General features: G+C 45.4%; 1 protein-coding gene across 7 annotated transcripts in view; it reads right to left on the bottom strand.

The window, feature by feature from the left end:
• Positions 1-17,285, bottom strand: part of LOC309369071 (cation channel sperm-associated auxiliary subunit beta-like) — a 55,701-nt gene that overhangs the window by 13,623 nt on the left and 24,793 nt on the right. For all 7 annotated transcript variants that reach the window (XM_081909667.1, XM_081909669.1, XM_081909671.1 and 4 more), the window contains 7 exons: positions 16,676-16,827; positions 15,251-15,393; positions 13,793-13,989; positions 13,104-13,430; positions 11,234-11,373; positions 3,532-3,741; positions 1,077-1,187 (listed from right to left, as the gene is read on the bottom strand). In XM_081909667.1, coding sequence (XP_081765793.1) covers positions 1,077-1,187; positions 3,532-3,741; positions 11,234-11,373; positions 13,104-13,430; positions 13,793-13,989; positions 15,251-15,393; positions 16,676-16,827 — 1,280 coding nt within the window. The remainder of the gene's footprint in view (positions 1-1,076; positions 1,188-3,531; positions 3,742-11,233; positions 11,374-13,103; positions 13,431-13,792; positions 13,990-15,250; positions 15,394-16,675; positions 16,828-17,285) is intronic.

Genomic DNA, 17,285 nt, shown 5'->3' with positions numbered 1-17,285 from the left:
ACCCGTGTCCTAAAGAAGGTATAATCAAGGCAATTCTCGACTGTGCTTACAAAGTAGACCAACATATGCAATGGAAATCATTTGACCTCTGAATCAGTCTATAGTTTTTCAACTATCAGTGGACTGGAGAGCCCTGCATGTTCAAATTTGGTGGAAAAGGGTTGTCAGAAAGAAAGGGAGAGTCAGGGCAAAGAGAACTATGCAATAACTCTTGTTCCTTAGTGAACAGGAAGTGTGATATGCAGTTGGGTTGAAGAGAAGCATTCTCTTGAGCAAGAGACAAATGAGCTGAATGGACATTGGGGCTCTTGGGTGACAGCAAATAATTTTGCAGATGAAGTTCTCTGCCTGCTTTTCAGCCTTTCCCTTTTTCTTCTCTACACTCTCCATATTCTTAAGCAGCTTTGATACTGTGGACTTTGAGAGTCTTTAATCAGATGTAAAATATCATTATCTTGAATATATGGAATAGTGCAAAAGGAGCTAGGCATACAATCCTCTACTGCCTCTTGTTGATAGAACAGGAAAACATGGAGGATTGTAAAACGGGGTGAGACAGTAGAGTTCACCTAGGGCAAAAAAAGGAAATGCTCATATTGACTGCTCTGGGTGCTTCAAATTGTTTCCATAGCTCCTAAAGTATATTTACCTTGAGTGTGTGGAAAGTAGTTGGGCAATTGTGTCAACATATGTTCTGATCCTGATCTGTCCTATTACTGCAAAGGTTTGGCAAGTGATATGAGGTGGCCATAAAGTTAAAACATAAGGATTTGAGCCCAAGTTTTCAGGTTATTTTTCTCAGAATAGTATGTGAAAACCAGCTATTTATAGTGGGAAGAAGACAGATGTTGAGTCTATAGTATGTGCAAGCAGGATGCCTAAGTTTTGGGGGAAACTCTATAGAAATGCTTATCTGGAAGTTGAATTTCAAGATTCTCCTCTTTATTAGAAATCTCTTTTCTTAATGTGTGTATGTGTATGTAAAAGAACATGCAATAGCACAGAGTGCAAAATGGATAGCAATTTTGAAAAATGCGCATTCTCAAATTCTTATAGGAGTAGCTATGAATACTTACTTTTGAATTTGTAAAATAATCCCTCAGTTTAGGTTTGCTGGGGTCAGCATTATAAAAGTTTTCTGTGAGTGGAACAGCAATTCCCAAAACAGATGGTGGCCTGTAGTTCACCTGTACAAAAAACAACACATTTTAATGGGGAAAATTTATTATTTGAAGAATTTTTGCAAACAACTTAAATCGTTAGTGGGACTGACATAAAAATGTGCAGTGAAAATAATTTAAATAAAATACAAAGGATAAATAGTAAATAGATATGAATTGGATATGCAGTGATAAAAGATAAAACATAAGTAAGCACAGAAAGGGGGGGTCAATGATTTTATATTTTCTAATTGTTATATAAATTTATTTGTATGATAATCTTTGTAAATGAAAAAGGGGGAAATTATATGATGAAAAATAAGACCGGTTTGTATCATCTCCCCAACCCTGTATTCATACACTTATTACCAGCAGCACAGATTTCTTTTTTAAAAAAAATAAAATTTTATTAAGGCTTTATTAATACAGATGAAAGAACAAATTTAAAAAGCAAACTAATCTAAATGAAAACAAAAAGAGAAAGAGAGAGAAATGCAATCCTCTCTCAAATGTAGATCTCAAGCCGTGTCTCACACATAAGGGGGTGGCTCCTCCCAGATCTCACCTGGGAGCTCCCCTTCTTCCAGCCTCCCACCCTGAAGAAGAGTTTGGATTTGATATCCCGCCTTTCACTCCCCTTCAGGAGTCTCAAAGCGGCTAACAATCTCCTTTCCCTTCCTCCCCCACAACAAACACTCTGTGAGGTGAGTGGGGCTGAGAGACTTCACAGAAGTGTGACTGGCCCAAGGTCACCCAGCAGCTGCATGTGGAGGAGCGGAGACGCGAACCCGGTTTCCCAGATTACGTGACTACCGCTCCTAACCACTACACCACACTGGCTCTCAGTGTGGGAGACCTTCCCTTCCCTGCCTCCCACACAGGGTCCTTCACCAGCCAGCCCTCAGCTTCATGTGCATACGCCCCCTCATTGACCCAGAGCAGAGGACATAAAAACAACACCACCAAAAGCAGGACCAAAGGAAGGCAGGAAAAAAACATGAAGATGAAAATAATAAAAGAGTGGGGAAAGAAAAGAAAGGGGAGAAAGGAAATAAAAGGGCTTCTGATTCAAATATCCTGAGAAGACCTCTGCAGTCTAGATGTAATGAAGGGATGCAGAGGGCATAGCACTGCATAAATTGGAAACTCCCCAATGCATTCGCCATGAGTGGAGGTATCTCTGTTTCTTTTAAGATGTATCTGAATTTTGGACTTAAGAAACAGACGTGTTCTGGAAGAAAGAGAATGGTAACCTGTGAAATGAATCAGGCACTGAGTGCCAAGGTTTTGATATGAAGAGAACTCTCATTATCGTAACTGGAATGCTACGTGATTGAAGGGGAGCCTTTGCTCTTTTTTTTTACATTATTTTTGCTGTGCTATGGATCAGCAAGCCTTCACTGAAAAAGAATCAATTATTTATGGAATGAAATTACTAATAACTATATAGGGAATGCAAGAGGGATTCAAGAAGAACTTATAATTTTCTTTACGGAGTGCTTGAAAGAATAGACTGTGTGGAATACTGTGATGATTGGTAACATTGCCAACTAAAGAGAGCTCTAGTTCTGATTTATTACGGTTTTGGTGAGACACTAACTTGTTAGAAAAAACAAGGAGATAAACACTGGAAGTTAATCAGAAGTCGCGGCCGGACCCTGGATTGCTTTCGGTTTCAGAGAGGCAAAATGGAGCTTACCTACACATGAGCGGAGGGGCAATGTTGAAGAAAATTGACTGATTATAACATGAAGGAAAAGAAGGTGGTAAACAGATACTTCACACAGCTACAAAATATAAATTCCCTCTGCAAGTTAATGGATTTGGATTTATTAAACACGATTGAAAGTCATCACATCAGTGGCTGCTAGAACAAAGGATTAAGATCGGAATTGTGGAACTTGGACTAATTAAGAGAATTGGCGCAGGATCAAGGAATAACATCAACTGATATCCAGAACACGGGATGTTTAATTCGGAACTGTTTAGTTGGCTCTTTTGATTGTATTGTGATTTGGCATAATTTGCCATCAAATTAATGTGGCCTCCATAGGATTGTTATTAATGAAACATTTAAAAAATTGATTTTTAAAAAAGACAGTTGGAAATGTTGACCCTGCCTTCTATCAGAAGAAAAGTTAGCTTTTACCTGTCTGCTTCACTGACACAGATGCCAGAGAATGTAGTGATGTCCTCAGCATTGCTCTCTTTTTCATGGGCCACATTTAAATCCATCTAACTCAGGAGTCTTGTGCCTGGGTATGGCTTTGGAAAAATGCATCCTGGGGCTTCATAGAGCAATAAATACATCTGTGCCTCTCCCCTGTTCAGAACATTTAAGAAACTAACATATAGGATTTAGGATCCTTACCGGTAGCTGCTTTAAAAGTCTGGCAATCGCTGAGCCATTTGGTTCAGCACTGACATCCTCAACTAGCCAGTCCGAAGGAGAGGTTTTAGCAGATAGAACATAGTGCATTGCTTTAAGATAGGAGCAGGAATTCTTCAGCGTTAAGACAAGAGTTATCACTTCACATCGGAGAGATCCCACTGCGATAATCACAGCTATGGTGGTTTTACCCTAGGGATGTTTATGAAAAAGCATAACATTACTTGGTCTCCAACATAGATGAATATAATTAGCTTCTCATCATAGGATGGATCTACACACAGGGGGGAAACCCACTATAAATAAGTCAGAAATTAAATCGTTATAACAAAAGAAAACAAACAATATGGAAAATCGCAAAGAATTTTGTTTGTTTTTTCTCCAGCACCATCTGGTGTTGCATGTTTATAATGCATTTGAAGTGCTGTTTTTTGACTAATGTAGCTGATTCCATAGAGCAGGGGTCAGCAAACTAAGGCCTGTGGGCCAGATAAGGCCAGAGGGGCTCTTTAATCCAGCCTGAGGACCCTGCCCGGTCAGTCCCCGTGCTAAACTGGCATAGCGCGGCGATTGACTTCGGTGATTGGCACGCAGATGGCTTTGGATCGGCTTCAGGAAGCTCCCGCAGCCAATTCGAAGCTGCAGATGCCTCTGGGCGGGCAGCGACACTGGGCAATTCAGAGCCGTGCTGGGTTTCCTCAGCACACAGGCGGAGAGGCTTCAGATTGGCCAGCAATGCAGCCATGGACAGAGAGGCCTGTGGGCATGTTGTGGGGCTTTGGCCGGAGCTTGGCATGCCTGCTGGTCCAGACCTGGGAAAGCTCTTCCAGAAACGAGAGGTGCCACCACCGTTACTGGCTCCCAACCGCTGCCAGAGGAGGTAGGAAAGCAGGGGGAGGGGAGGGGCTGGGGGAGAGAGAGAGAAGCCCCCATCCGCTGGTGTGTATGTGTATGTATGCATGGGTGTGTGTGCGTGGTCCAGCCCACCAGTCGATTTAAGGGACAGTGAGCCGGCCCACTGGTAGAAAAGTTTGCTGACCCCTGCCATAGAGCCTTATCCATGGAAGCATGGCTGTTGACATGCAAGCAAGCAAGGCATTTGCATTCATTTCCCTAGTGTTAAGTAGTGGGTTGACATAGCAGCCGGCACAGCGATTTCTTCAAGTAGCTCTTTATTTTGTAAGCTGGAATAGAACTGACTGCAAACAGCTCAGCCGGCCTGCTTTTATAGGCAGCCGGCTGTCAACATTGTAACAACAACAGCCCAGAGTTCCCGCCTAAAATAACTGCCGCGGACCTGAGTGAAAACTATCTACAGACCTGAGTGAAAACTATATACAGTATCCCCCTGTTGGCCCAGGGTGAAACTACACTACATAACACCCCTCCCCACCGAGATAAGGCGTTAGTTACAATCGTAATGGTTTCCTTATATACAGCACCACGCGTAATGGTTCAATTAGGCACAAAAGCATATCGGTTACATTTCCCATACTTAGACCAACAGTGATACATGTCCAACAACATAGTCCTTTAAATAAGTTGGGCGCTTGGAAACTCTGCCAGACCGCCGGGGACTGGTAGCCAAGTCCGGAGGGCCACACAGTTCTCGCTGAGGCTGTGGTGCGACCCTAGGTGGCGTTGGAACCAACTCCCCTGGATCCGCTGCTGTGGGTGGAGCCTCCGCAAGTGGAGTGGTCTGAGTCTGTTCTGAAGCGGCTTGGTTTGGCTCCACGCTGGCAGTTTGCGAGGGAGGTGTAGGTGGGGCCTCGCCATCTGTACGTGTCTCTTCTGGAGCCGCAAGCGCAGTTGGGGGCACCTCGGTAGTGTCCAAGTCCCCAACCCTGCGCCTAAGCTGGTCTATGTGCCGTGGCCACAAGCGTCCGTCTTCGAGTGCCACCTGGTACGAGCGAGGTCCAGTGACTCCCACTACTGTGGCTGGCACCCAAGGAATGCCCCCCACATAGTTCCGGGCAAAGACCTGGTTTCCTGGGACAAATGACCGTGGCGCGTTGGCACAGCCTGGGGGTTCAGCCACGGCAAAGTCTGGGTGAAGCCGGTCGAGCGGTGACCTGAGGCGGCAGCCCAAAAGCAGTTCAGCAGGACTCCTCCCTGTGGCCGCATGAGGGGTGATGTGTTGCACGAACAAGTATTCGGCGACCCGCTCATGCCAGTCTCCCCGGTCCAGGCGCGCCAGTGCCTCTTTTGCCGAGCGCACCATTCTTTCCGCTTGCCCGTTGCTGGATGGATGAAAGGGTGCCGTTAGGGCATGGCGGATGCCCAGTCCCAAAAGATACCGCTCAAACGTGCCTGACGTGAACTGCGGTCCGTTGTCAGAGACAAGGACATCAGGACACCCATGCGTTGCAAACAGGCCTCGCAGCACCCGGATGACAGCTTCGGTAGTGGTGGAGGGCATCAGGGCGACCTCCAGCCATTTGGAATAGGCGTCCACCACTACCATAAAGGTCCGGCCGTGAAAGGGGCCAGCCAGATCGATGTGCACCCTCGACCAGGGTGTCTTTGGCGTCTCCCAGGTGTGTCCCTTAGCTGCCGGTGGTGCAGGCCTCGACTCTTGGCACGCTTGACAGGCGGACACCCAGGCAGTGATGGCATCGTCCATATTAGGCCACCAGACGTAACACCGAGCCAACGCCTTCATTTTGACAATTCCCGGGTGGCCAACGTGCAGAGCCCCCAGGACGCGCTGACGGAGTCCCTGGGGAATCACGACGCGGTCTCCCCACAGCAGACAGCCGCGATGAGCTGAGAGTTCATGTTGTCTAGTTGCGAAGGGCTGGAACTCCGATGCAAAAGGCCCTTGTGGCCACCCCCTCCACACCCAGTTGAGCACCCGACTGATGGTGCGATCCTGGGCAGACGCGGAGGCCACAGTGGCAGCCGATACAGGCGCTGCCGGAAGATCCTCAATCAGAAGGAGCGATGAAGCTGGAGCCGGGTCTTCCACAAATGCTGGAAGAGGGCAACGGCTGAGGGCGTCGGCATGGCCCATCGATTTCCCCGGGCGATGGATGAGCCGGTAGTGGTAGGCAGCCAGGAAAACAGTCCATCGCAGCATGCGTGGCGAGAGGACCGGTGGAGTTGGACGATCACCGGCGAGGAGGCCCAGGAGTGGCTTGTGGTCAGTGATGAGGTCAAAAGTCCTGCCATAGAGGTATTCATGGAACCTCTTCACTCCAGCCACAAGTGCCAATGCCTCCTTGTCGAGCTGGCTGTAATTCTGTTCTGTCGGAGATAGTGTCCTGGAAAAGTAGGCGAGCGGTGCTTCTCTTCCATCTGGAAAACGGTGACTAAGGACAGCACCGATGCCAAAAGGTGAGGCGTCGCAGGCAAGGACCAGCGGCCTGGATTCACTGTACTGTACCAGCACACTGTCTGAAGAAAGGAGAGCCTTGACCGCGTTGAAGGCCGCCGTCTCCCGATGACCCCAGGCCCAAGGCGTCTTAGTGCTAAGGAGTCGGTGAAGAGGCTCAGCCACTCTGGCTTTGTGGGGCAGGAACATGTTATAAAAGTTCAGCAGCCCCAGGAATGCCTGCAACTCCGTTTTGTTCTTTGGGGTGGGGGCCTGCTGGATAGCGCAGATCTTGGATGTGGTTGGGTGAAGGCCGGAGGCATCGATAAGATAGCCCAGGAACTCTACCTGTGGAACGGCGATCTGGCACTTCTCCCTATTTACCTTGAGCCCGGCCTCTTGGAACCTGGTCAGCACGGCACGGAGGCGCTCGAACGGCTGCTGGTGTGAGTCTGCAGACACCAAAACGTCATCAAAATATGGTACCATGCCCGGAAGCCCTTGCAGGAGACGCTCCATAAGGCTTTGGAAGATGCCAGGAGCCACACTCACCCCGAACTGCAACCGGCGGCAACGGAATGCCCCCCGGTGGGTGACAATCGTCTGGGCTTCAGCAGTGGCATCATCGACTGGCAGTTGTTGATAGGCTTGGGCAAGGTCCAGCTTAGCGAAGACCTTACCCTCACCCAGGGAATGCAGCAGGTGTTGGACAACAGGAACCGGATAAGCGTGCTGCTGAAGTGCCTTGTTGATCGTGCACTTGTAGTCAGCGCAGATTCTCACCGACCCATCTGGCTTGACAGGCGTGATGATGGGGGTTTCCCACTTGGCGTGGTCAACCGGCTCCAAAACTCCTTGGGCAATCAGTTTGTCCAGTTGTTCGTCCACCTTAGCCTTGAGAGCAAAGGGAACCCGGCGTGGCTTTAGCTTGATGGGGGCGACTTGTGGATCAAGGCTAAAGGAGATGGGCGTACCTGTATATTGCCCCAAGGTGCCGTCAAAAACCTCGGCAAAGTCTTTGACCAGACCCTCAGTCTCTGCGTTAGAGATGCAGTTGATGCCGGTGACTTCCAGGCCGAGGGCATCAAACCAGTCTAGCCCTAGGAGGCTTGGCCGCTGACCTTCGACCACCACCAACCGGAGCAGGCCCGAAAAATCCTTGAAGGCGATCCGGAACCGGCCAACGCCTACCACGGGAATGTCGTTTCCCTGGTAGTCTCTCAGGTGTACGCGGTGAGAGTCGAGTTGCCTTTTGGACACTCTGGGTACCAGTCTTTTGATGGTGCTCCATGACACGATGGACAGGGCAGACCCGGTGTCGATCTTCATGTCACATGGAGCTCCTTCAATGAGCACCGTGACGTTTAGCTTGCGTCACGTAGGCGAGTCGGTTTGGCCAATCGTGGTTCCAGATGGGCAGCGGCAGTTGGTGAGAGCGAAACAACTTTCCTTGGCAGACTGGAGTGAAGACTTGGACTTGCGAGTCGATGAAGCGGGGGTGTCAGACGGAGCCGATCAGCAGACCTTAGCGATGTGGCCCCTTCTGGAACACTTCCTACAGATGGCGTCTCTGAATCGACACTTGGCACGGGAATGGTTGCCTCTGCAGCCGGCACATTCCGGTTGGCCCTTGGACTTCTGTTGGAACTTCCTGCGCTCCCGCTTTGTCTGGTGCACGTCATCGTCTTCACTGGAGGATGCCTCATCACTGCTGGCCTTTTCATGATGCACCGGAACTGGCTCCCTAGCAAGATGCGGGCTGCTGGACTTGCGGATCTCCTGGGCGGAGCGTTCAGCAGCTTCTGAGGCCACAGCCTCCTCAATGGCTTTCTGTAGCGTGAGGTCTGGCTTGGCTAGGAGACGCCGTTGCAGATGGATGTCCCGGACCCCGCAGACGATTCAATCCATCAGGGCATCGTCTAAGTCTCGGAACTCACAGTGCATTGCAGCCTGTCGCAGGGCGGTGGTGTAGTTGTTGATTGACTCCCCCTCTGCCTGGTGGTAGAACGCATGGCGGGCAGCAATCTTGGACGGCTTTGGTGCGTAGTGGTTGCGGAGTTTCTCTTGGATCGTGTCCCATGGTGTTGCCTGGACTGCTTCAGGCGCAACCAATGCTCGAGCCGTCTCAAACACCTCAGGCCCACAGAGGCTGAGGAATAGGCCCCGCTTCCGATCCACTGATACTGCTGTCAGCTCGTTGGCTTGGAGGTAGCAGTCGAACCGAGCGAGGTAGGAGTCCCATGATTCAGAGGCTGGCGCAAACGGCAGTAGAGGCACAAGTGAAGCCATGATTCCGATGCCGGCGTGAAGGGCGATGGATGGAACACAGTGCTCTAGCCAGAACAGTCAGCTCTGAATTGGTTCTGCCCAGTGATTTCGCTCAGTGATTTCGCTCTGTGATTCAGCTCAGTGATTCAGCTCAGTTCAGAGGCTGGCCGCATTTGGCTGTGCTCCGATGTCCATCCATCCCATCCTTGTCGCCAGTGTTAAGTAGTGGGTTGACATAGCAGCCAGCACAGCGATTTCTTCAAGTAGCTCTTTATTTTGTAAGCTGGAATAGAACTGACTGCAAACAGCTCAGCCGGCCTGCTTTTATAGGCAGCCGGCTGTCAACATTCTAACAACAACAGCCCAGAGTTCCCGCCTAAAATAACTGCCGCGGACCTGAGTGAAAACTATCTACAGACCTGAGTGAAAACTATATACAGTATCCCCTGTTGGCCCAGGGTGAAACTACACTACATAACACCTAGCACAGCATGTGTGCATTGCACATACTAGAAGAATTCCAAATTCTGTCTTCCATTGGAATAGTTTTAAGTATTCTCATATGACAAATGCCTCTCCCACAGGAACATTTTAAATATTATTAATCTAATACTCCAAAACAAGCCTATGACAAACAATATATCCATACCAAGACAAGGGTCACATATCAGGTAAAGTTAGCTGGGACTGGGCCCCATTCATAACAACAGAACTACAGTAGCTTTTAAGCTTTCTCTGCCTTCCTTTGCCTCTGTGTGTGACGGGTCTTGGATGCTCCTGGGTGATTTTGAGAGAACTTGGATGGACCTGTGAGATCTCACAAGAGCACTTCAGGGCTTCTGGAGCCCAGGATGCTCATGAAGGGGTCCAGTTCCAATGATTTGAGTATACACATTTTTGCAGATATGTAGAATGTTTTGAACTGAACGCCTGTGTAAGATACAATTGCACTGTAGTCATGAATAACTTGCATCCCATTGCTTTCAGTAAGTCTAGCTGTGTCTGTGCTAAACTAGTGCCTGAAGATGAGAAGATAAACTGAAGCTGAATCACAAAAGGAGTGTAACACAATGAGTGGCTAGTTTTTGTGTCCAGGATTCAGCCTGTTGCCAATTAGTTTCCGGGCCCAATTCCAAGTGCTGTTTTGACCTATGAAGCCTTAAACGGCTCAGGACTATAATACCTCAAAGACCGCCTCGCCCTATATAAACCAACCAGGACCCTGCAGTTTTAACCTTAGGCCCTTCCGCATGTGCCTTCTGTTCAAGAGGTCTGGAGGGTGCCATCACAAAAGCGGGCCTTTTCTGTGGTAGCTCCCCATTTGTGGAACACTCCCCCTAGGGAGGCTTCCCTGGCGCCTTCATTGCATATCTTTAGTTGCCAGGTGAAAACGTTTCTCAGGCGTTCGGCTGATTAACATTTTATATCTTTTAAAATGTGCTTGTGAGAGGGGGATTGCAGGCCTGTGCACAGTGTGCCTTGGGAACTGGGAAGTAAGCAGCAAAAACGACATGAGAAGAACTTGGAAATAAATTGGCCATGAAGTTTTGGCATAGGCATTGGGTGTGTATCCCAAATCATCCTACCTGATTGCTGGATGATTATTCACAAGGGTCAGTCCTGGGTTAAGGGTCCCCTCAAGATGCTGGTAAACTAAGCTGACAGCCCCTGGCCACTGAACGGAAGTCCTTGGTCCATCACCCCCACCTCACGTCATCTGGACATTCAGAATTCAACCCAGACGCCTTTACCAGGGTACCCTGAGATTTTTACATGTCCAACAGGAGAGGCTCCCTCTCACCCCCAGGTTACACTAAGTATCCAACCCAATGCCTTTTCCCAGCACACAAGCTGGCCTCTCCCTGCCAGCTCACCACTAAACCTACTAACATCTGCAACCAATTCCCATCACATCTACAACCAAGTCTCATTACTCTACAATTTCTAGGGTTCTGTGAGGAAAGCCATAGCGTAAACTGGTCTAAAACCAACATAAGTTTGTTTTGTACAAAAACACGGGGAGAAGATTTTTGGAGTCTGAATGCACATTAAAGCTGTGTGTACTTTATCAAGGTACTCTGAAAAGAGCTGGCAGCATGTTACCTTTTCAAAAAATTTACTATGAACAGTGATATCGATTAAATTGCTATTGTTGTCGTCAAAATAAATTTTTGTGCTCACATCCAGTAGAGAAGGCCTTCCAATTGCAATGTACATTAGCCTATTATGAAACACATTATACGCTGTGGAAGGAAAAAACAATGAGAATGATGTTTATTTCCAATATTTCTTTCCTGTAGAACAACCTCTCACAAAAGGAAAAACTTAGCTCCACTCTGAGACTGCAGTTGGGTTGAAAAATACTTGAGGATTTTGGCTGATTCCAGTGTACCCTTACTTCATATACATCTGTGTACATATGCACATCAAAATGAGAAATCCATATGAAAGATCTACAGGCAGGATGGGAGTCAATAGGATAAAAATATATGTAAAATACATTTTGTTGAATTTCAGTTAAATTATTAGAGTGAGGATTATAACTTATAAAGAGTTGTATAAAGATCTGTAGGCAGGATGGGAGTCAATAGGATATCCCACTAGTTTCAAAATCTATATGACATATACATTTTGAAACAAACCTTTCTTCAAAATGAAGGGGAAGGTGTTCAAGTGGTTGGTAGATGGCTACCTCCAAGCCCTGATTTTCTGGGCCCATTCCAGTTGGGTCTCATGCCTGGTTCTGGCACAGAAACTGCCTTGGATGCCATGTGGCGTGACCTTTACCAAGACAGATATGGAGGGGAGGTGTGACCTTCTCGGTTCTCTTGGAGTTCTCAGTGGCTTTTCAGTACCATTCATCATGGTACAGTCAAACCTTGGAACTTGAACGTTGCCGAACGTTTCAGTTCCTCAATGCCAAAAACCCAGAAGGAAGTGTTCCGGTTTTCGAATATTCCTCGGAACTCGAACATCTGTCCGGCTTCCACTTGAGTGCAAGAAGCTCTTGCAACCAATCTGAAGCTGTACTTTGGAATTTGAACGTTTCGGAAGTTGAATGGTATTCCGGAACAGATTGCGTTCGAGTTCCGAGGTTTTGTAGAAAGCACCTGACAAACATAATGAATAAACAGATCTGTTCTGAAGAGTTTATACAAATGGGATTACTTCATCGGCATTTAATTTAACTAAAGGTGCTTGGCAGAGCTCATCCTGTTGTCATTTTTGTTTGTTCTAGCAACAGTACTATTAGCAATCAAGATGAATTCCTTGCAAAAAATAACATATTTTCCAATATACCATCAATTAAGGATCGAATAAGCAAATTGAAGGCATTTGCTATTTCAATTGCTGAATTAATACATATAACAAATTGGACTTCTCTTTGGGTATACAGAAGACAGGAGTGCCTGGCGTGCTCTGGTCCATGGGGTCACAAAGAGTCGGACACGACTAAACGACTAAACAACAACAACAACAATTGGGTATACAAAGAATTATAAAATGTTATTGAGTGCAAATCTAGGACTTGCTATGTTTTGAAAGATGGAAATATTAAGATTTATTATTGCACACAGAATTCTGTGTGGTGCTTTTTAAAGATATTTGTGAATATATCTGCCTTTTAATTGATTTTTTGAAGGATTTTTAATGGAATATAGCTTTGGATACAAATGACCAAATCCTTCTCTCTCTCTCACACACAGCATGTAACATCTGCAAAAATTATGGAAGTCAGATAAGCTTTGATAGTGTATTTGATAAATCTTGGTTATAATTATTTTTATTATTACATTTTTAAAAGCAATCATGCATATAAAAATATATGTAAAATACATTTTGCTGAATGTCAGCTAAATTATTAGAGGATTATAATTTATAAAGAGTTTGCTTTCATATGATTTCAAACACTTTCAGACATTTTATCGAGAATACTGAAGAGCGGAGAGACAAGAAATATATGCAGTCTTACCTACATTAATTGGAGTCACTCTGAATTTAAATTCCAGCTTTGACCCAATATCCAAGTATTTAATGGCATGGCGTGGTAGGTCATCAAATTGTTGTATTGCATATCTACATATGTCAACAACAATTTTCCATTTTCTGGTATTTGCAGTGCCAAAGTCATACAAGAACCACCTCCCAGGTGGAATGTCTGTATTTAAAGGCACCCTATTAGGCATAGTAGCATCTCCTAAAGCATTTTGGTCATTCACAACTTGAATAATGAAGAAACTGCTACTGCCTGGAATCACCACTGTTTTCTCAAGATCGGTTGGTTTAAATATATTCAGACCTGGAAAACAAGAAAATAATGAAAACATCATTCAATGTGCAGAAGCTGCATTTCCCTTCATTTTGCCACTTTGTCTCCATAAGAAAAGTATGCATTTACACATAGTTGGAGACTGATTGGCTGGCTGTTGATTTAGGAAGGGGATCTAGTAGAAATAAAAATGACTGGATGGCGAGGAACATATAAAAGAGGCTACATAGGAAATTAGGAAATGCTGGGCAGGGGCCACCCCCATGCAACCAATCTTAGATGAATAGTATTCCCTACAATTCTTTTCCTATATATTTCTCCACTTAAGTGTGATTAGCATAAGCCAAAGACCCTCCTTCCAAAAACTTTTCATTATCAGGTGATGCACAAACCTGGAGAAGTCAGCTGAAGCCTGTATGATATACTGGTCCCTGTAGGGGGCAAAACTCTTAAAGTATTTGCTGTACAAGGGCTAGCAGTTTTAGATTCAACAGGAAACCGATCTAGAACATCTACCAGTACAGATGATATAAAGCCCGGAGGAGCTCTCGTCCTAAAAACCTCTTTGATTATACACGATCCTCCTGGCCTAAATTAAAAAGAAGCATACATTTAATACCACCTTGATGATGTCAGATCACACATCTAATGAATTTTAACGAATTTTGACTAGTTCCTAACATCCCCTTGCTGGAAAATAGTGCTAAGAGAAAATTGTGGTTTCAAGCATGTCAGCTGGCACAGGGCTGCTGTTCAGCAGCTATTTCTGATCTTTTGAATCATTATGATTTTCTATTGAATTGTAGTAATTTTTTGATGAATTTGTCTTTAGCTTTATATTCTCCTGTGCTTTGAATTTACTACCATGATCACAATGTCTGTTAACTTGTACAGTGGTGCCTCGCAAGACGAAAAGAATCCGTTATGCGATTCTCTTCGTCTAGCGGTTTTTTCGTCTTGCGAAGCAAGCCCATTGACAGCTTAGCGGATTAGCGCTACAGCGGTCTAGCAGCTTTTAGCGATCAGCTGTTAAGCGGCTTATCAGCGGATCAGCTGTTAAGCGGCTTAGGAAAAGGGGGGGAAAGTGAAAAAAACCCGCGGGAACTCGCAAGATTTTTTCATCTTGCGAAGCAACCCCATAGGGAAATTCGTTTTGCAAAGCGCCTCCAAAACGGAAAACCCTTTCGTCTAGCGGGTTTTCCGTCTTGCGAGGCGTTCGTCTTGCGGGGCACCACTGTAATGGTATTATTGTTACTGTGAGCCACTTTGAACTCAACATTTGTTGTGGGGAAAGCAGAATACAAATATTAAATCAAATCAAAATCAAATGTATTTCTTATCACATGAAAATACCCCTTAATCTCCATGTTTGGTACACCTAGTAGGTGCAATACTTCATGGGCCATATTATCTGAATCTGTTCCTTCTGGCTCCAGCAATATCACATCCCTGGAAGACAGCAGACTCCAGCAGTCTTTGCTCCCAAATGTGGTGGTGGGTCCCCCCCCCCCCCCCAGATGAGGAAGCCATGGGAAAACCATGCCATCATCATACACACTGCAGGAACCGTTTCCAACTTCCGACAACACACACATCTCCTACTGATATATTTTTGAAGCCTACAAGTTTTGTTTGAAACTTGTATTACATGGTATACATCACAAATGTTAGTACAAAGTGGTTCTAAGAGCAGGCAGAACAAGAAAGTGGCAACCCTCTGAACAATTTAACCAAATTAGAGAGATGCTATTTTGCTATATTCTGTAAAATAGCAGGGTACATTAAAAAGAAAAACCCAACAGAACAAGACATTGCTTGTTAACAAAGCATATGCTGTTATTGATACTTACCCATAATCTAATCTTTTGCCTCTTTGCAGACTACTGAATCTCTCATGTTTTGTTATCATCCGTGGCTCGTGGTTTAAAAGTAACATTTGCTCTTCAGTGATATACTGTACAGCCAAAGGAAATTCAAAACCTAAGTCAGTATCCTGAAACAAAGTGAGAAAATTAATTATATATACTTTTTCATGCGTTTATAGATACAAAACTTGCTAAACTAGCTTAGGAATAAATGGGAATTTAAAAAAAAAATAAGAAGAAGAGTTTGGATTTGATATCCCGCTTTATCACTACCCGAAGGAGTCTCAAAGCGGCTAACATTCTCCTTTCCCTTCCTCCCCCACAACAAACACTCTGTGAGGTGAGTGGGGCTGAGAGACTTCAGAGAAGTGTGACTGGCCCAAGGTTACCCAGCAGCTGCATGTGGAGGAGCAGAGACACGAACCCGGTTCACCAGATTACAAGTCTACCGCTCTTAACCACTACACCACACTGGCTCCACACCACACTAAGGGATAAATTAATTTATAATAGCAATCAGAAAATAAATTGCTTAGAAACTGGTAATTAAGCAGCACAGACATAGCTGCAGTAATCACAAATAATACTGATAGTACTAAATTTCTCCCTAGTTTCTCTTAAATTTCTAATGAGTACAAGACTATGTTTTTAAAAATCAGTATTCGCTCAGGGTCCTGAAGATAATGGTAGGAGTCAGTTAAAGCTAAGCACTTTCAAGTCCCACTTGAAAGAAGTGAAGGAGTTGAAGGTGGCAACTTAGTTGAAGCATTATGTGACTTTGCCTGTGCTAAGGGGGTAGGGCAAACTCAATGGTTTTCTGAAAGTTTCATTAATGCACTCCCTCGGCATATAGGGCACATATACAGGAAATATGGTTCGGATTGAGCTATTGGGACCCGACTGCGCTGCTGAGGCCCACCGCCTTTCAAGGTGTTGCTGCCAGGCCAGGCAGGAGCAACAGCCAATGCCCAGACTGCCAGCTTTAATGGTCCTTCTTGGCAGGGAATCGACCAGGGTTCCTGGGACTGTGGAGAGATTTCCTGCAATGACTGGAGCACGTGAGGCCAGAGCTTGAGGGACCGCAAACGTCGCCCCCACTCCCCTCCAGAAAGCAGTGAGCAGCTATTTTTTTTCAGGAACAAAAGAATTATCTTTCTTGCTTTAACCTATTATAATGGTGGCATTTCTGAAATCAACTTTTAATGTTTTCTTTTTAAAAAAAGAATTAAATCTATTTTAAGGATATCTAGATAGTGGTGAAAAAATGCTGGATTAATGACTCCAGTGTCCATTCTAGCACTAGCTTCCTACTTTGACATGTTGGAAGAGTGCAGGTTTGTCCTTAACAAGAACAACAATTATTACAATCTCATAGACATTTTTCATTCACGCATCAAAAGCATACTTAACCTTCAAGAAAGTGTCCACATCCACACTTGTCTCTTTTACAAATGTGGCAACTGAATCATTCAGAGAAATATGATTTAATATTCCCAGGTGGTCAAAGTACATGTTGAAGATACCCTTTGCCGGGGGGAAAACCTTGGCATATCTCAGTGTACCTACAGAAAAGGGGAAATATAATAGGTTTTGGAGAGATCAACAGCTCTTCCAACCCATATTTAATCAATGCAATAAGGAAATAGATCGTTTTGACGAGGAAAAAGTATATCTAAATTATGCAACTTCTGACACTAGTTCCTAACGGCCAAGATCTAACAAGGCCATATGTGGTCAAATACTTTGAAGCATGCAAGGAGGTGTTGTTCCTTTTTGGAAGAAGCTCCTTGTGCCTCATGGTCTGAATGGATTGATCTGCAGTGGAGGGTTTTGGAAGGTAGATGCAGGGTGCTGCAGCAACAAATGAGTGGATTAAGAGCCCCCAAGATCCACTAGAAGATTGCAACAGCTCTTTGGATCCCAGCCAACCATACTACACTATGAGATATCAGCAAGCAGAATGCATAGGGCATTTATTCCCTGGAGAATAATGTGAAAATAGGGGCATCAGGAGACAAGA

The sequence above is a fragment of the Podarcis melisellensis genome (assembly GCF_964234715.1).
Source record: "Podarcis melisellensis genome assembly, chromosome: 1".
Classification (NCBI taxonomy): domain Eukaryota; kingdom Metazoa; phylum Chordata; class Lepidosauria; order Squamata; family Lacertidae; genus Podarcis; species Podarcis melisellensis.
This window is presented reverse-complemented; position numbering and strand designations above follow the sequence as displayed.